Source organism: Giraffa tippelskirchi, chromosome X (assembly GCF_054371585.1).
Source record: "Giraffa tippelskirchi isolate mGirTip1 chromosome X, T2T-mGirTip1v1.2.pri, whole genome shotgun sequence".
In the NCBI taxonomy this organism is placed as follows: Eukaryota; Metazoa; Chordata; class Mammalia; order Artiodactyla; family Giraffidae; genus Giraffa; species Giraffa tippelskirchi.
Window position 1 is genome coordinate 93,571,591 of NC_137289.1, and position 20,496 is coordinate 93,592,086.

Sequence of the window (20,496 nt, forward strand, 5' to 3'; positions counted from 1 at the left end):
ACTCCGTACAGCCACACACACAAAAAAAGTGTGCTGGAAAAATTAGATATCCATATGTAAAAAGTAAAACAGCTCCTATGAATACCTCACACCATACATAAAATTAATTTCAGAATGAGTCAAACAGCCAGATCTAAAACTATAAAACTTCTAGACAAAAATAGAGAAGAAAACCTTTAGGATCTTGGTTAGGTAAAAATGTCTTAGATATGACACCAAAAGTGCTTTCCTTAAAAGAACATACTTATATTACACTTCATTAAAATTAAAACTACTTTTTGAAAGACACTGTTATAAGGATGAAAAATGAAGTCAGACTGGGGAAAAAAAGGCTTGAAAATCATTTATCTGATAAAGGAGTGGTATCCAGAATGTGTCAAGAATCCTTACAACTTAATACCAGGAAAATAATCTAACTGTGGACTTCCCTGGTGGCGCAGTGGGTAAGAATCCTCCTGCCAATGCAGGGGACACAGGTTTGATCCCTTGTCTGAGAAGATTCCACATGCCACAGAACAACTACGCTCCTCTGATGCAACTACTGAGACCACATGCTACAACTGCTGAAGCCCAAGCTCCTAGAGCCTGTGCTCCACAAAAAGAGAAGCCACCACAATGAGAAGCCTGTGCACCGCAATGAAGAGTACCCACCACTCACCACAACTAGAGAATGCCCTCACAAAGCAACAAAGACCTGGAACAGCCAAAAAAGGAAAAGAAAATAACCTAATTAAAAAATGAGCAAGGAGACTTCCATGGCAGTTCTAGTGGTTAAGATTTTGCCTTTCCAGTGAAGGGTGTGCATGCTTGATCGCTGGTCAGAGAGCTGAACCCCACATGCCTTGTGGCCAAAAAACCAGAACATAGAAAACAACAGAAACAATACTGTAACAAATTCAATAAAGACTTACAAAAATTTAAAAAATGAACAGGAATTTGCTATATGATGTAGGGAACTCAAACCCAGTGCTCAGTGACAACCTAGAGGGGTGGGATACGGTGGGATGTGGGAGGAAGGTCCAAGAGGGAGGGGATATATATATATACCTATGGCTGATTCATGTTGATGTATGGCAGAAACTAACACAATATTGTAAAGCAATTATCCCTCAATTAAAAATAAATTTTAAAAAGTGAGCAAGCCACCTCAACAGGCACTTTAGTGAGGACAATAAATGGCAAATGCTCACATGATAAGATGCTCAACCCCATTAGTCATTAGGGAAATGAAAATTAAAACCACAATGAGATACCATTACACCTCTAATAGTGGCTAAAATTGAAAAGACTCACCATACCCCGTGAACCGAAACTCTCATACAATGGGAGAAGGGAATGTAAAATGGCACTGCCACTTTGGAAAACAGTTTGGAAGCTTGTTACAAAGTTAAATGTACACTTACCATAAGATTCAGACATTCTGCTCATAAATATTTACTGAAGAGAAATTGAAAGCAAATGTTCATATACAAATTAGTACACAAATGTTCATAGTAGCTTTGTTTATGATTGCCCAAACTAGAAACAACACAAATGTCCATCAACACTTAAATGGATAAACAATTGTAGTATTTACATACAGTGAAATATCTCTTAGTAACAAAATGAAATGAACTACACACACAGCAGGGTAGATATTTTGATTCTCAAAATAATTATACTGAGTAAAAGAAGCCAGACAAAACAGAAAACATACTGTATAATTCCATATATATATAAACCTAGAAAATGAAAACCAATCTAGAGTAACAGTGGATCAGTGGTCAGCTGGGAGTTAGGAGCACAGAGAGGCAGGACAGAGAGATAATAAAGGGGCAAGAAGAAACTCTGGAGAGTGATGAATATATTCATTATCTTGATGGTGGTAATCTCAATTATCTATATATCTGTTTATCACTTTCTCTTTCTTGTGTTTGTCAAAATGTGGTTTCTTTATCAATACATTCTTCCTTCTCCTTCAAAAAGCAACATAAATAGCCTTTAAAAATTAAAATTTCACATTTGTCTGTGCGTGCTGTCACTCAGTTGTATCCAACACTTTGCAACCCCAGGGGCTGTAGCCCACCAGGCTCCTCTGCCCATGGAATTTTCAGGGTAAGAATACTGGAGTGGGTTGCCATTTCCTACTGCAGAGGATCTTCCTGACCCAGGGATTGAACCTGAATCTCTTGCGTCTCCTGCATTGACAGGCAGATTCTTAACCACTGCACCACCCGGAAAGCCTTGTCTGAAGCTGGGTCCTCTTTAATTTTTTTTGTCCCCCTCTCTCTGTTTTACCTCTTTAAGAAACTTTTAAAGATTAACTGATCAAAAAACATTCAGTTGTTATGTGTACACTTTTCTAGTCCAAATTAAGCCATCAAAATGTCTAAAGACAAGAAAAGAAACAACCTAGATGTCCATTAGCAGACGAATGGATAAGGAAGCTGTGGTACATATACACAATGGAATATTACTCAGCCATTAAAAAAATACATTTGAATAGGTTCTATTGAGATGGATGAAACTGGAGCCCATTATACAGAGTGAAGTAAGCCAGAAAGAAAAACACCAATACAGTATACTAATGCATATATATGGAATTTGAAAGATGGTAACGATAACCCTATATGCAAGACAGAATAAGAGACACAGATGCATAGAACAGTCTTATGGACTCTGAGAGAGAAGGTGAGGGTGGGACGTTCTGGGAGAATAGCATTGAAACATGTATATTATCATATGTGAAACAGTTATTAATGATGGTTCTTTTTGTCGACACTGAAAAGTGTACTTACATAATAGCCTTTGTATTCTAATTATGAGAAAAGAACTTAATTCCAAGATGAAGGAGAGCTTTTGATACAACTGAGAGTCTTTATAAATTAGTTTACCATTTAAAAATAATGTCACCACAATATTTTGGTTTGTACAAAACCAGGGTTAAATTATTTAAACTTTCTAAATTTCTTACACTGGTTTTATGAGTTAAGTAAGTTACCATTGTCTCCATAATTTTATGAGAAAATATATATACAAACAATTAAACGACAATAACAAATGTCTTTTTAAAGAGTTTAATTTTATGAAATTCTCAAGTTGCTACAAATCACAAAAATTTAACATATTAGCTAAAATTGAAATTTCCACATCCTGACTACCTTTAAGGCCTTAGATAAAAGGTTAAGTTAATTAATAAATAATCTTTGGCTATCTGGACAGTTTCTGTGTAAGAAACAGATACAAAACACTGGTCATTGAACACAATTTTTTATTCTTATCTCCTGGAATGGCACTGTCATTATCTTCCATAAATTCAGGAAAAGTGAAGAGAACTAATGAGATTCCAAAACCAAAATATTTAAAGCTCTCAGAAACTCCTTGAATGGCCGTGGCCTAAAGTCTTGACATTATACATACATATATAGTATAATAGTTTGTGCCTCTTTATCCCCTACCCCTGTCCTTACCCCTTTCCCCTTCCCTCTCCCCACTGATAACCACTAGCTTGTTCTCTATATCTGACTCTGCTTCTTTTTGTTACTAGTTTGTTGTGTTTTTTAGATTCCATCTATAAGTGAGATCCCACAGTATCTGTCTTTCTCTGTCTGGCTTATTTCACTTCACATCAACTAAAGCCTCTCCTCTTCCCCAACCAAAAAAAAAAAAAGACGTTTTGCAAGAGTTGGCCTCCAGCCTGCCAACTCTTCTCCACTAGGAAAACTGAAGATTTGTTTAACCGCTTTGAACTTTCCTTTTGAACCTGTTTGTGTTTAATCAGACCCTCGACCCAATCTCTCATCGAGGCATTTCAGTAACTTTTTTCTGTTAAGTCAGAGATAACCTTCAGCTATCCGTCCAAACTCCAACGCTTGGGTTCACTGGGCCCCAAGCCTCTGCCCCACCTCCCTGCTCCGGGTGGCTCTGCCGGATTCTTGCAGCGGAAGAGTAGAGGACGGCGTGGAGGGAGCCGATCCCCACCCCCACCCGCAGCCCCGGCCAGGCGACTCTCCACCTGACCTCCAGCCGCCTGCTAGTCATGAGCCTGGTGAGTTCCCCGGGTTGGGCCGGCCTCCCAGTCCCTTCCCTGGAGCGGGGCCATCTGGCGACAGCAACCCCCACCCACAAACCCGCGCGGCCGGAAGAAGACCGATCGCCTCTGCCACCTCGGGGACCCGCGCCTCGTGCACGCCCCACGGGGCCGACGGGGGCTGGGAACTAGGCAGGCGCAACCTTCAGCGTTCCCGCGGTCACGTGAGGCCGCAGCCGCGCCGCCAGCGGGTGTCAGGCCCCCTCGCCCGCACAGATGGCCCTGCGCAGCGCGGCCATTCGTGACGTCGTGTCCCCGCCAGGCGGGCTACCCATTCACGGCCATGGCCTCCTCTCACGCCCTGCTCTCAGAAGCCCTAGCTGAAAGGGGTCATTGGCAGAACCATCACCCACCTTGCGCCACGGAGCGTGGGGTTGAAAGTTGTGATTGCAAAAGTCCCGCGTCTGATCTTGGGCCTTATCTCAAATTGATAGCAGGAAGGCCTTTGGAGCCTCTGCCAATTTTGAACAACCAGGGAGATGCTAAGGCGCTGGCAGGCCGTATGTGAGGACGATTTGAGCTGTATGTTTCTTAAAAAAAAAAACTTTATAGAAGGAAATATTAAACCGAAGATTACTTTTCTTTTTTTCCCCTGTCATTAATTTGCCCATCTGTGTGTGGAACCACTGACTTCAAATCAGATAGCTGTCAGGGAAGAGGATAAAGATGCAGGCAATTTTGATTATCATTAGGACAGAGTTTGGGAAAGAGAGAAGGCTCTGGAAAGTTGTCTGTCTTTCCTCTCCCACATGAGTTGCTTAAGTAAGGACTTTTTTCTTTTCTGATAATTTTTCTTTTTCTTCTACCAGTTCACCAGTCACAGCCTCTGGCCTAAAAGTCCCAGCATAGAATGTTCCTGCCTGCGGAGTTCAAGAATCCTTGCCAAACTGGCAGGGTGCCTTCCTAGGTAGCAAGGAATAGCTGAGGGCCTGTCATTTCCTACAAGGGTACTCCAGAGAGGTCCTTTCTCCCCCTTTTCTGGTGTCTGAATTTGAAAATGAATGTTATAGAGAAAAGACTGGTGGTTACCAAGGGGGACGGTTTGGGGGAGGGATGAAGTGGGACATTGGGGTTAGCAGATGTAAGTTTTTATATATAGAATGGATAGACAAGGTACAGCACAGAGAACTATATTCAATATCCTAAGATTAACCATAATGGAAAATAATATATTAAAAAAAGAATGTACATATATATGTATAACTGAATCACTTTTCTGTACAGCAGTAATTAACACAACGTTGTAAGTCAACTATATTTCCATTAAAAAAAGAAAATGGATGTTAGTTCTAATTTAGTATATTTAGTGCATTTCTAAAAATGCAGAGAAGGAAGATTGGCCTTTGGGCAGTGAGAGAAGGCAATCGACACCATGGGCGGATCTGAAAGGCAGCAGAAGAAGGTGACCTGCAGACACCCAATGAGGGAACTGTCTGCCCCCTGACCGGCCTTGGGGGCTTGGGTGCTGGTATAAAAGCAGCCTTGCCTTGTCAGACCAGCCAGCTCTCTCTGGGGATCAGCTAGCACCAAGGTGTGGATGTTGGAGTGTTGTTTTTGTTCTCTTTTTTACAGAAACCTTGAAAAAAAAAAAACACTGGTAAGTTGATTGCAGATGTCTTGTGTTATGGCTTCTTTCTTCTTTTTTATGCATCTCCTCCTGCCACATTGCATATTTTGTTCTGACCTGGAGAAAGTGTGTCCAGCCTTTCCAGTTCTGATTTTAAAAACAGCCTCTATCGGGATCTTAACAGAGTCTTAAGTCAAGTGTTTTGCTGAATTTACTCTATGCGATGACATATCTCTGTTGCCTTCAGTAGGTCTCCCCCATGACAATGTCTTCCATTAAGATTGAGTGTGTTTTGCGGGAGAACTGCCGCTGCGGTGAGTCTCCAGTGTGGGAGGAGGCGTCCAACTCTCTGCTCTTTGTAGATATTCCTGCCAAAAAGGTTTGCCGGTGGGATTCTCTCAGCAAGCAAGTGCAGCGAGTGACCTTGGGTAAGGATGAAGGATGGGCCTGGATCTGCCCAGACAGCCATTTCTTCCTTGGGGAGGGGCGGTCACCTAGTGTGTCTTTCCTCCTGGACTTGATTGTTAAAGCTTATGCTTGAAAACTATTGGATTGTCATCCTTTCAGGATCCCCCACTTTGACCCAAGAGTGAAATCTGGATAGTCAATACTTTTTTCTTCCCCTCTGGGTGCTGTGCCACATTCCCTATTTTGTTTGGGATGGTGAGTCACCAGTCCAAGAAAGTAGGATCTTTTCTTAATACCTTCAGACATCAGCATTAAAAGTTGGAGACCTGGTTTGTGGCACAGCAAATGTTATCTACCTTGGGTCAGTCCAAAGACTTAGTTTGCAAACAAATAAATAAACAACAGATATATCCTCTCTTTGAATGTGCAAAGAAGAGCTTTTGGACTTAGAAAGGATAAACCAGGACTTTCTGTTCGCTGTTCTAAATGGGATTCACAAGGGAGTTACAAGTGCCTGTTGATGACCCTGTGATTTCCCAAGGAGGGGTTTATCACCTTCTATGGCCCAAGGGTATGGGCTTCAGTAGTGATGAAGTTTCTTCTTTTCCTTATTGTGCTGCTGGGAAAGAGATACCAGGGTCCTGTGACCTTAGGACACTCTTTCAACTCAGAACTGGGGACTTTTTTTCTTTTTAATGAGAGGGAACAGTTTTTAATACACTCAGGGACATGACTGTAGCTAAAGGCAAAAATGACTATGACCTGCTATGATCAGAGTGGGAGGAGGGACCCCACGATCTTCTCTAGTCTCCCTTTCCTAGGGTGCACATGTTAGGAATATATGTGAACTGTGAAAGTCGCTCAGTCGTGTCCAACTCTTTGCAACCCCATAGACTATACAGTCCATGGAATTCTCCAGGCCAGGATATTGGAAGGGGTAGCCTTTCCCTTCTCCAGGGGATCTTCCCAACTCAGGGATCGAACCTAAGTCTCCCGCATTGCAGGTGGATTCTTTACCAGCTGAGCCACAAGGGAAGCCCAAAAATCATGGAGTGGGTAGCCTATCCCTTCTCCAGCAGATCTTCCCAATCCAGGAGTTGAAGGTCTCCTGCATTGCAGGCGGATTCTTTACTAACTGAGCTATCAGAGAAGCCCAGGGATATATTCCTACCCCGAAGCTGCAAAACAAAGACAAAAACCCAAACCCTCTGAAGGGCTTAAAAGCTAACTGGGTAGCTCAACTGGTAAAGAATCCTCCTGCAATGCCGGAAACCCGGGCTCGATTCCTGGGTTGGGACTGAGCGGACTGAGCGACTAAGCACAGAATACAGCACAGGCCACAGGTTGGGATCCCTGATGAGGATGTGACACTCCTAATAGTGTCCTGCACATTCCCTGGGAGTCTTCCCAGGTGGAATGTGTGTGCGAGTGCTCAGTCGTGCCTGACTCTTGGCCACCCCATGGTCTTGGCCACCCCATGGACTGTAGCCTGCCAGGTTCCTCTGTCCATGGGATTCTCCAGACAAGAACACTGGAGTGACTTCCGTTTCCTCTGCCAGGGGATCTTCCCAACATAGGGATCAAACCCGAGTCTGTTGCATCTCTTGCATTAGCAGGCAGATTATTTACCACTAGCGCCACCAGGTGGTAAAGAATCCGCTAGCACCACCAGATGGTAAAGAATCCTAGCGCCACCAGGTGGTAAAGAATCCGCTGCCAATGCAGAAGATGTAAGAGATGCAGGTTTGATCCCTGGGTTGGGAAGATCCCCCGGTGGAGGAAATGGCAAACCAGTCCAATATTCTTGCCTGGAGAATCCGGTGGACAGAAGAGCCTGGTAGGCTACAGTCCATGGGGTCGAAAAGAGTCGGACATCACTGAGCACGCGCACACTCATTCCCTGGGACAATCCACGGCTGGAATCCACTTCGCAGGGCTTTTAGCTTAGAGCCGCTCCCAAACACCCAGCTGCTCCCAAGCACTGTCTTGTACAGAATAGCTGCTTGCAAAATGTTTTCACCATAAATTCTGTCAATTTGTTTCCCTTGAGCAGTCACCACAGTAATCAATCTATACACACACAAAAAATGTTTCCGTGGAAAAATATTAAACCCAGGAAACCTAAAATTTAAATACACAAAATAGAATACTATAAGGACGATGTGATTTTTAAATCACTGCATCTACATTTCTTTTTTTATTCTACTATGCTTACTACCAAAAAGGATTTGAAAAGAAATTTTCAATTAAAAGTATACAAAATATGTCCCTTAAAAAAGATAAGTCCTAATTAAAAAGAAAAACAAGATAAGCCCTTTTTTGGAAAGAGAGATGACACAAAACCCTGTTGCTAGAACAAAACACAATTTTTGTCTCTGAATTTACTGAAGATCAGGCAAATTGAGTATCACTTCTTCTGTGTCAACTGTCCTGGTACACACACACACACACACACACACACACACACACACACACACACATCCTTAGGAACCTGGTACACACACACACACACACACACATCCTTAGGAACCTCTCCTCTGAACTTGCTTTGGTGCCTGCCCCAGTGTATGGTAACTGCTGTGGTTGGACTTCTCTGCTTCGCCCACTAGGCTGGGAGCTTCTTCAGGCATTGGGTTTCATCCATTTTTCCATCCCTGCTGCCCAGAAAAGCACACAGAGTTCATGCTCAACGAATATACTCGGTTATGTAGCCTTCACTGTTCAACAGAAAGGAGGGAGCACTCCTATTGTCAAAGAGCTGCACACTCCTAGAGTTTCAGGGTAGCGTGATGGCTGCAGTGTGACTGCTGGCTACCTTCTGACTGCTGCTTTTGCCTCTGCAGATGCCCCTGTCAGCTCTGTGGCCCTTCGCCAGTCAGGAGGCTATGTTGCCACAGTTGGAACAAAGTTCTGTGCTTTGAACTGGGAAGATCAGTCAGCAGTTGTCTTGGCCACAGTAGATAAAGAGAAGAAAAACAATCGATTCAATGACGGGAAGGTGGATCCCGCTGGGAGATACTTTGCCGGTATGGTTTATTTTTAGCACCTACTTACGGAGATTTGGAGCTTCCCAGGTGACTCAGTGGTAAAGAACCCCCCTGCCAAAGCAGGTGATGCAAGAGATGAGGGTTCGATCCCTGGGTTGGGAAGATCTCCTGGAGGAGAGCGTGGCAACCCACTCCAGTATTCTTGCCTGGGAAATCCCATGGACAAAAGAGACTGGTGGGTTACAGTCCAAGGGGTAGCAAAGAGTCAGACATGACTGAGTGACTTAAAAAAAAAAGAAAAATATGACTTATGAAAGTCTCACAGCTGCAATGGTAAAAGAAGTATCCATAATGGGTCTTGGGTTCTTCTTTTCTTATTACTTAAGTCACTTGTATAAAAAAAAAAAATCCCATGAGAAAAACTTCATAGATATTCCTTTCAATTGCTGTCTGAGGCAAACTAAAATGGTATTTTTGTAGCTTAAATAAGTTTTAAGACAAGGTTATATTGTGATTGCTGTTTAAATTGGAAATAATTTCAAACTTACAGGAACAAAAAGTAAGAACAGCACAAACAACACCCGTATAGCCTTTACCTAGACTCACCTATTATCAGCATTTTGTTCTGTCTGTTCTTAGTACATATAAACATTTTTCTCCAGGATCATTTGAAAGTAAGTAGTATATATCATGTACCTTTATTTCTAAAATACTTCCCTGTGAATTTCCCAAGAAAAAAATGACATATTCTTACATAACCATAGTACAGTAATCAATTCAAAGAAGTTTAACATTATACAACAATTTTATCTGATGTACTGCCTATATTCCAGTTCTGTCAATTCACCAAATTCATCAGCCTTTTTACATATATATTATTTATATATAATATAGTTTTATTATTAAATATATAATATATTATATAAAATGTGTACTATATTTATCATTAAATTTATATATTTTATATATTTAAATATATAATATAATGTTTATATAGTTTCTATAAACATTTTATATGAAAATATTTTAAATAGTAGTATTTTTCATTCTAGTACAGAATCCAGTCTAGGATTATGTACTGCATTTAGTTGTCATTTCTCTTTCATCTTTTTTCATCTAGAACAGAACATAGCCTTTCTTTGTTTTTTATGACATTGCCATTTTTGAAGACTACAGTCCTATCCAACTCGCCTCTTTTTTGATAGAACATTCCTCGTGTTGTTGCATTTGTCTAATGCTTCCTTGTGATTAGATTGATGCTGTATATACATTCATGGCTGGAATCACTGCATAGTTCTGTCCTTCTCAGGGTTCGCATCTGGGTACTGTCTGTCCCTCATCAGTGATGTTAGTTTTGATCCCCCAGTTGAGGTCTTAGATTTCTCTACTGCAAGTTACTATTTTTAATTGAGATTTATAAGCAGCTTGTGGGGTTTGTTAGTGATATATTACTGTGTAACAAATTACCCTGAAATTTAGTAATTAAAATAACAAACATCTATTATCTTCTGAAGGTCAAAAACCTGAGTCTGGCTTAGCTGGATGGTTCAAGGCTATGTCATGACATTGCAGTCACGTTGTTGTTTGAGGCTATAGCCTTGGAGGAAACTAGAGTCTCTGAAGGGGTCTGGAGGATCTGCTTTAAAGCTCACTCACATGGCAGTTGGCAAGAGGTTTCAGTCTCTTACTATGTGGGCCTCTCCATAGGATTGCCCAGGACCTGGCTTCCCTAGATCTGGTGATGAGAAGGAGGGAGAGTGAGAAAGAGAGAAAACACCCAATATGGAAGCTACAGTCCCATTATAAGCAATCTCAGAAATAACATAGCATCACTTCTGCCGGGTACTATTGGCCACATAATTATGGAGGGGACTAGACAAGGGTGTGAATACTGGGAGGCAGGGATCATTAAGGGCCATCCTAGAGACTGGCTACAACATGAGGAGACACTTTAAGTCCTCATCAAAATTTCTCCCTTAGATTTTACATTACTTGATGATTTGTACTTGATGATTTGAAGCCATCGTTAAGAGGATGGCTGCAGAGTGACTTATACACAGCTTAAAATGAATTTTAAGTCTATGTTGAAATTAATAATGCATTTCATATTTAGTTCTCATTTTCATCCCAGCATAACAACCGTATAGTTAGCCAAGTGTTAGGTGCTCAGTTGTGTCCAACTCCTTGCTAACCCATGAACTGTAGCCCACCAGGCTCCTCCGTCCATGGGATTCTCCAGGAAAGAATACTAGAGTGGGTAGCTATTTCCTCTTCCAGGAGATCTTCCCGACCCAGGGATTGAACCCAGGTTTCCTGCATTGCAGGCAGATTCTTTATGTCTAAGCTACTAGGGAAGCCCAATAATTAGCCAAAGTTGATTCTAAATGCCTGCTGTTTCCACTCCCCACTCAGCCCCTCACATCATCAGCCATGCCGTCCTGGCTCCATTCACTTTCAACATTGAAGGTAGGTAAGATCTGAGCAGGTAGTGTGAATAGTTTCCCATCTACCTGGACTTGATACAACGACAGATTTAGTCCAAGACAGGTTGAAAGATTAAAGCTGAGAATCCATTGGAAGCCCTTCTGCCAGTAATTTCTGTGGGATGAAGAAATATGATCAGATACCCTGCCTCTTGTTGAAATTGATTTTCTCTTTCCCTCTTGGCTAGAGTGTACAGCTCTGTGGCACCTAGTGAGACAAAATTATAATGTCCTCAGGGGCCTGATTTCTTAGCCCGGTGTCCCCAGTCTCTAGTTCTTAACCTTTGCCCTCTGGAGACCCCATAAAGTTGTAGGCATCAGTGTGAGTGTACACACTGATCATGTGCATCTGTCAGTAGCCTCTGAGAACCTTTTTCTACAGAGAGTTCATAGCTTTCGGCAGGTGTTGAGAACCGTCCCTGGCCCAGAAAAGGGTGAGATCGTCTGATAATCTGGATGGGGTCTCTTAGTGGTGGGTAGTACCCTGAAGGTGTCCCAACACCCATGTTCTCACCTGTCAGGGCTCACTACTAGACAGTGATGCATAAACTAGGGCTGTAGGCTGTTCTTTCCCATTAAAGAAGAGCCCTTTCCAAGCAGTGGGGGATTCGCTTTCATGTTCCAGACATCTCTTTCTGTGAGGCAGGTAGTGGGGGAAAGAGATGAGTTGGGGAGGGGGCACAGTGGAATAGTAACGAAACAAGCCCAACTGTCTTATAGCAAGAAAATAGAGAGGAAGGATTTACCCTGTCCAGCTTCCTATTCAGGCTTCCCAGTTTCAGTCCATTTTGCTCTAAGTCACTCTTCTTTCAGATGGAGTATGTCACAGTAAATGAGCTTTCCAATTTCTACATTATGTAAAATTCTACTCTGTCCCCCGAGATCACACTCAAATCTAAGTGAATTGTCCATGGGCACTTGAGTTAATGGAGTGTTCTCTATAAATGTCACTTAGGTCCAGTTGGATGATGGTGTTCAGTTCTTCTATTTCTTTGCTGATTTTCTATCTACATGGATCTATTATTGAGAAAGGGATGCTGACATCTCCAGCCAGATTTATGGATTTGTCTGTTTCTCCCTTCAGTTCTGGCTTTTCCTTTGCGTATTTTGAAGCTCTGTTGTTAAGCACATGAACATTTAGGATTATTATGTCAGCTTAGTAAAGTGACCATTTTCACAATATATAGTACTCCTATTTATCACTGATAACTTCCTTTGCTCTAAGTATATTTTATCTGATATTAACATAGGCTCTACAGTTTTTTTAATTAATATTTGCATCATATATATCTTAGGCTTCCCAAGTGGTGCTAGTGTTAAAGAATCCTCCTGCCGATGCTGGAGATGCAAGAGATGCAGGTTCGATCCCTGGGTGGGGAAATCCCCTGGAGTTGGAAATGGCAACCCACTCCAGTATTCTTGCCTGGAGAAGCCCATGGACAGAGGAGCCTGGCGGGCTAAGTCTATGGGGTCACAAAGAGTCAGACACAGCTGAGCGACTAAACACACAAGCACACGCTTTGACTTAGAGCTACCATTTTATTATTTTCTCTTCTTTCCCGCTGTATTTCTTTGTTATTCTGTTTCCCTTTTCCTGCCTTCTTTTGGGTAATTTGAGTATTTTATAGAATTCAATTTATTTATTGTGATTTTCATCATATCTTTCTGTGTAATTTTTAAGGGCTCCTGAAGGGGTTGCTGCTGCTGCTGCTAAGTCGCTTCAGTCGTGTTCGACTCTGTGCGACCCCATAGACGGCAGCCCACCAGGCTCTGCCGTCCCTGGGATTCTCCAGGCAAGAATACTGGAGTGGGTTGCCATTTCCTTCTCCAGTGCATGAAAGGGAAAAGTGAAAGTGAAGTTGCTCAGTTGTGTCCGACTCTTAGTGACCCCGTGGACTATAGCCTACCAGGCTCCTCCATCCATGGGATTTTCCAGGCAAGAACACTGGAGTGGGGTGCCATTGCCTTCTCCCCTGAAGGGGTTGCAAATATATAATTTTTCAGTCTATCTAGAAACAATATTTTACCACTTCAGTTGATAATCACCCATTTATGTTATAGTTGTCTTTATATACATAGATTAAAAATCCCATCAGAAAATGTAATTTTTGCTTTCTATTATATTTACTCATACATTTACTATTTCTATAGCTCTTTCTTCATTCCTGATGTTCCTTTTGGTGTTTTTTCTTTTGATATTTCCTTTCTACCTGAAAAACTTCCTTTAGCAATTCCTTTAGAGCAAGTCTGCTGGCTATGAATTCTCTTAGTTTTACTTCACAAGAGAATGTCTTTATTTCTTTTCTGTTCTTCAAGGGTATTTTCACTTAATATAGAATCCTACCTAGGTTGACAAATTAAATATACATCACTTCCTTCTGAACTCCAGTTTCTCATGAAAAATCAACAGTCATTGAAATCATTATTCTCCTATATGTAGTATGTCATTTTTCTTTTATTAATCTTAAGGATTTCTATTTAACCTAAGTTTTTGGAAATTTGATTACGATATGTCTAGGTATAGGTTTCTTTGGACTGATCCTGTTGAGGTTTACTCAGCTTCTCAAAGGGCTTCCCAGGCTGGTGCAAGTGGTAAAGAACCCTCCTGCCAATGCAAGAGACCTAAGAGACGTGGGTTCGATCCCTGGGTTTGGAAGATCCCTTGGAGGTAGTTCATAGTTCAGTCACTCAGTTGTGTCCAACTCTTTGCAACCCCATGGACTGCAGCACTCCAGGCTTCCCTGTCCTTCATCATCTCCCGGAGCTTGCTCAAACTCATGTCCATTGAGTCAGTCATGCCATCCAACCACCTTCTCCTCTGTCGTCCCCTTCTCCTCCCACCTTCAATCTTTCCCAGCATCAGGGTCTTTTCCAATGAGTCAGTCCTTGGCATCAGGTGGCCAAAATATTGGAGTTTCAGCTTCAGCATCAGTCCTTCCAATGAATATTCAGGACTGATTTCCTTTAGGATTGACTGGTTGGATCTCCTTGAAGTCCAAGGGACTCTCAAGAGTCTTCTCCAACACCATGGTTCAAAAGCATCAATTCCTTGGAGGAGGAAATCAATCAGACCCCTTGGAGGAGGGCATGGCAACCCACTCCAGTATTCTTGCCTGGAGAATCCCATGGACAGAGGAGCCTGGCGGGCTACAGTCCATAGGGTTGCAATGAGTCAGACAAAACTGAAGTGACTGAGCACACGTGCACCCACCAGTTCCAACCTGCTTTCTATCAGGTGGCATTAAGTGTGCCACTCAGTGGTCAGTCTGAGAATTAGAAAGGGTTCCATCCATTAGCTCCATTCTCCAAGTCTTTTAGTATGCTAATTAGAATCAGATCCATGCATGGACAAGCAGATCACAAACAACTTTATGAGATTGCATTCCTGAGCATCATCCCTCTTCACTAGCTTCTAGTACTTTCCAGTTTCCTGGAGCTCTCCTTTTCATTCCTCCAGCCAGAAACCACCCACTTCTATGATTATTCTGCCTCCAGGGCCAAGTGGTAGGCAGAGAGAGAGAGAGAACATGAAAGCAACAGCATCTGAGCTGCCCTTTTGTCCCTGAAGTTTCACTAAATGGAGAGGAATGGCACCTTTGATTCCTGTAGTTTCCCATTGCTAACGGCTCTCTGCCTTTGCTGCAAAATTGCCTGGGGGCTGGTGCATGAGAAAATGGAAAAAAGGGAGTGGAATATAAGCAGGGGATTTCTTCCACTCTCTCTCTCTCTGAGCCGCAGGAGTGTTTTCTGCTCCTTGTGCCAGATTTGGAGGTTTCTTTTGGACCTCATTCTGCCTGTACCACAGCACTCACTTCCATGTTTCAGGCTGGGTTGAGTTCAGGCTGGGACATGTGCTGTGCTGTGTTTAGTCACTCACTGGAGGATAAAATGGAGAACTTGAGAACTCGCCACTGGGTAGGTGATACTTCAAATTCTGTGTTCTTCTCTGAGCCAACTTACATCACAGAGTTCTCAAATAGCTACGCTGTGTGTTTTGTCCAGTTTGCTTAGGGCTTCCCTGGTGGCTCAGATGGTAAAGACTCTGTCAGCAATGCAGGAGACCCGGGTTCAACCCTGGGTCGGGAAGATCCCCCAGAGGAGGAAATGGCAACCCACTCCAATATTCTTGCCTGGAAAATCCCATGGATGGAGGAGCTTGGTGGGCTACAGTCCATGGGTTCGCAAAGACTCGGACATGACTGAGCAACTAACACTAGAGTTTGCTCAGTGGGAGAAAATGAGGTTGGTGCAGATGTCTGGAACTAGAACCTCTCCAGGTAGTTTTAATTAGCATGGCAAGCAAGGTAGTTGCCATTGGAAAAAACAAAGCATAGGACCCAGATTGGGACTGTATTATCATTTCCTTGATTTCATCATGGGGAAGGAGCCCTGGTGAGAGAAGATGACACCGTGCACAGGCAGGATGCTGTGTGGCTGAGCTCCATGCTCTTTGGGTTTTGTAGGTACCATGGCTGAGGAAACAGCTCCGGCAGTTTTGGAGCGCCGCCAAGGGTCCCTGTACTCCCTCTTTCCTGACCACCATGTGGAAAAGTACTTTGACCAGGTGGACATCTCCAATGGTTTGGATTGGTCTCTGGACCACAAAATCTTCTATTACATAGATAGCCTGTCCTACTCAGTGGATGCCTTTGACTATGACCTGCAGACGGCAAAGATCTGTATGTGCCTTTTCATTATTTTTCGTGGTATCTTTTTCATATGCATATGACTAGTCAGCTGCTGCTCCCTTAATCCATTTGAAAAGGTCCTTACTTTTCAGAGAACTGCCAAATGCTATAATTCCAATATTGTAATGATTACACAGACTTGACTATGCTGCCAGTCAAGCCATGGCTGTCAGCAGGAGATGTGGGTTCTATCCCTGGGTCTCAGCCGTGGCTCTCATGGCTTTAGCTCTCAACTCAGTATGGCCACAATTGGCATAAGATGGCTAGGTCCTCAATCTTTTTTCTTGCAACCATCACTAGAAAGAGGCTCACTGTAAAACGGATCCTGTTCTGCTGGCCAGTGTTTAAAGTCTAATATACAGCCGAATTGGACAAAAGAACAGAAAATTAGAGTTTGGGGTTGCTATTTCTTATTTGTACTTTAGTTAACTAAAGGCAAATACTCGAAGACAAATTAACAACCATTCAAAATTGGAAAAATAAAAAAGGCAGTTACAGATTGTTCAACTCTACCACTGGGCTCTAAATGAGCCATAGTTGGAAGCTTGGAGGGAAGGAATTATTGGGAGGAATCTAAAAGGGCGTGCTTGAAACTTTCATGAAAGGTGCCAGACCACAAGAGCAAAACCAACCATAAAAATGTCTTGAAAAATATCCTAAGAGTCTCATGCAGATTTAATCAGAAAATTTCCAGCACAGATGTTTTGCTTTCAAATAGGTAGTGCCCTATTTCATGACTGTTTTTACCCATTTTACTTACACACGGTTTCAACATTCCTTCCGTTATACCTCAATCTGATTACTGTAATGACTTGGATTGTATAGTGTAAAGTTCCTATGAATTTTGATATTTGTTTTATTTTGTATATTATGATTTTCTTTAAGGCCAGCCAGCTGGTTTCAAAATACCCCCTCTTTTCAGAAACAAGCCCTTCTAATATTTAGTTTCAATAAGGTGATTTTGGAGCATTTAATCGGGCAGAAACAGAGCCTATACATCTTGCCAGTTTTTGTGCATGAACTATTCACAAATCGGACCCAGGCCCTCGGCTGTGAGAGCAGGGAGTCCTAACCACTGGACTGCCAGGGAATTCCACAAAGCAGGCAATTTTGGAAGTAAAATGGCAAAGGTTTAACCACAGACTGAAGTGTATCTGAGGTGGGCAGGCAGGGCTTCAGTTCAGGTCAGCCTCAAAAAGGTCTTTTGGTATTTTATTAAGAATTCTGCTTTCCTTTTTCTCTTCTCATCTGAAAGCTTAAGAGAGCTGTGTCTGTTTATGCAGACTGAAGGGAGCAAATCCACCCCAAAACCTGCAGTAAAAAATCCTTTGTTGAGGCGTGCTCACTCGTGTTTCTAAACTTTTTTAGAGTTAGGAATCCTCCTGAATCATCCTGCCTGTGGCACCCACTTGTCAGACCCTGGATAAGCAGAAGTAATCAGTATTTATAATCAACTTGATTGCTCATTGTTTGATGCTCACTAGTGAGTGACCTGTGGGGTGCGTGTGTGTGTGAGTGTGGTTTGGTGCTGTTTTGGTTTGTTTTCTTTTTTACCATAGCCAACCGCAGAAGTGTTTACAAGCTGGAGAAGGAAGAACAAATCCCAGATGGAATGTGTATTGATGTTGAGGGGAAGCTCTGGGTGGCCTGTTATAATGGAGGAAGAGTGATCCGTTTGGATCCTGGGACAGGTAGGCCCACAGCAAAATGATAAATTCCTGCCATGTCTAGAAAACACCAGATACTAGGGGCCAGAGAAGCTTCCTTACTAATGAAGTTATAGAGAAATACATTCAAAGGTCTCAGTTGGATGATTTTGGAAATAAAGGCCAAAGATAAAGCCTAAAATGTTATGGTCAGAACTCCTTTACCTGTAGAGGTAAGTCTTTTTGCTCAGAAGAAATTGTCAAGGAAGGTAGCTGAAACTCCTGGGAGAATTGACCTTAAAATCTTCTTTGAACTTTCCTATTGTTCCACAAGGGGTCCCAAAAGGTTGTGTAGTTGGAGATTTGCTAGAGCTAGACTTTGAATGAAATATTTGGTGATCTAGGGAAAAGACTCCAAACTGTGAAGTTGCCTGTTGATAAAACAACCTCATGCTGCTTCGGAGGGAAGGATTACTCTGAAATGTACGTGACCTGTGCCCGGGATGGGTTGGACTCCAAAGGTCTTCTGCAGCAACCTGAGGCTGGTGGAATTTTCAAGGTGATCTGGCTATCTCTTTTATTTTGAGGGTGAGGTGGGAGATCTTCAGTTAAGTAACTCAGTGATTAGTGCTTTTTCATACTTTCCAAACACAATTCTACTTGGCATTTTAAGCTCATCATGCTAGACTTAAAAACATTTTATTTAGATTTTCTAGACCTTAAGTTAGGCTTTCCTGGTGGCTCACTGGTAAAGCATCTGCCTGAAATGCAAGAGACATGGGTTCAAGATGCTGGTTAGATCCCTGAGTCGGGAAGATCCCCTGGAGAAGGAAATGGCAACCTATTCCAGTATTCTTGCCTAGGAAATCCCATGGACAGAGGAGTCTGGCAGGCTACAGTCCATGGCGTTGACAGAATCGGATACAACTTAGAGACTAAACCACCACCACCACAGACCTTAAGTTATCTGAAGTCCAGGACAATGTGTTTAGCTTACTTTGGACAGTACTTTAAAATATTTTTTGCTTCAGTAGTGTTTGTCTAAATTCTATAAATCAGTAGAATAGGCTTGGAAAATCATTATTTAAAACACGCTGATAAGATTAGTTGATTGCTTTGATGTTACAAGAGTATTTTCAGGTTCTTAACTTTTTGACAGTGAAGTAAACACTGGTAAAAATTATAGACCTCTTGAGTTGAAAAGAAATGTAGAATTCCCTTGCTAAACAGATGGGAAGAAGATAGTAATAAATTCAGTTTTCAATCCTAGTTGTAAATGGTTGCTAGTTGAATTATTATCATGTGAATAATTGGTTGGACCATAAATACCTAATCAAATAATTATTTTTTTATTATAGGAAATAAAACAAGGATAATAGTTGGCTAAATATACTATTGTGAATCATAAAAATGCTTTTGGAGAATACTTGTGAATTACCTTGTATCAGAGCTTCTCTCTTTTCTTTTTTTAACAGATAACTGGCCTAGGAGTCAAAGGAATTCCTCCCTATCCTTACACAGGATGAGTGATATCCTCTTCCTAGTGGAGGAGACTTAGAAGACAATTAGAAAATTCTGGAGCTGAAATTTCCATCTAGTTACCAAATATATGAAGTAATGACATTAACAGGATTAAATTTTTATTTACAATTTTTAAAAGGTAGAGCATTTTTAACAAAGGGTGACAGATGGTCTTGATAACCTACTATAAGGCCTTCTGCAAAGGTACTATAGAAATATAGGGGTGTTTAATTATCAACGAAGCCTCTTGATTCTTTGCAAATTGCTGGTGGAGTTGGGGGAGAGGGAAGAGACTGTATCGGTTCTTTACTCTGCATTCCATACTTACTATACCTAAAGCTTCAAAACACTAATAAATAGTAGTCTGGCAATGACTTATTGTGATTATGTTCCTTTTTATTTTCATCATAATCATATAAAAATGCTGCAAAATTTTTTAAATGCTGCAAAGCCAGCCTATCTTCATATTACTCTTCCTATATGTTATTTTACAACCTAAAACATTGCTAGAGGATAAGAATCAAACATTTTGGCAAAATGCATGGTTCCAACTGCCACCTAGGTATAGATGTAAAAGTAATGTATCACTTTGGAAAGAACACTTTTTAAAAAAAATAGCTTTATTGAGTTATAATTGACCTATACATATTACATATTTAAAGTGTACAGTTTGATAAGTTCGACATATATGTGTGTGTGTGTGTGTGTGTGTATGTGTGTGTGTATATTCATGGAACCAACACCTCAAGTAAGATAATGAATCTATCCACTACCCCAAGACCTTCCCTGTGTCCCTTTGTGTCTTTCCTTTGGTCCTTCTGTATGCTTGCCCCCATCCCGAGGAAACCACTGATCTGATTTCTGTCACTATAAATTAGCCTTAAAATTGAATACTGTGATTTCTCAACTTCCTTTTTTTTTCAAAATTGCTTTAGCTCTTTTAGTTCCTTTGGCCTTTCATATAAATTTTAGAATCAGCTTGACTATATCTACAGAAAAATCCTGGAGCAATTTTAATTGAAATTGCTTTAAATCTGTAGAACAATTTGAAGAGAAATAGCATTTTTACTATTTTGATTCTTCCAATCCATGAACATGGCATGTCTTTCCAATTATTTAATCTTGTC

The 20,496-nt window shown here is 41.6% G+C and overlaps 1 protein-coding gene across 9 annotated transcripts; it reads left to right on the top strand.

The window, feature by feature from the left end:
* The first annotated feature begins 3,908 nt into the window (after positions 1-3,908).
* RGN (regucalcin) lies at positions 3,909-19,743 on the top strand. Of its 9 annotated transcripts, none has more exons than XM_081567103.1 (8): positions 3,909-4,027; positions 5,642-5,666; positions 5,884-6,064; positions 8,888-9,070; positions 15,978-16,193; positions 17,762-17,893; positions 18,253-18,407; positions 19,324-19,743. In XM_081567103.1, exons 3-8 carry the CDS (start codon positions 5,896-5,898, stop codon positions 19,372-19,374), a joined length of 906 nt encoding a protein of 301 aa, XP_081423229.1. In that variant the 5' UTR covers positions 3,909-4,027; positions 5,642-5,666; positions 5,884-5,895; the 3' UTR covers positions 19,375-19,743. The 9 variants fall into 9 exon arrangements, with proteins under 9 accessions (XP_081423229.1, XP_081423232.1, XP_081423227.1 ...); XM_081567106.1 differs by having other exon boundaries at positions 5,887-6,064; XM_081567101.1 differs by having other exon boundaries at positions 3,909-5,666; positions 5,887-6,064.
* The last annotated feature ends 753 nt before the right edge of the window (positions 19,744-20,496 follow it).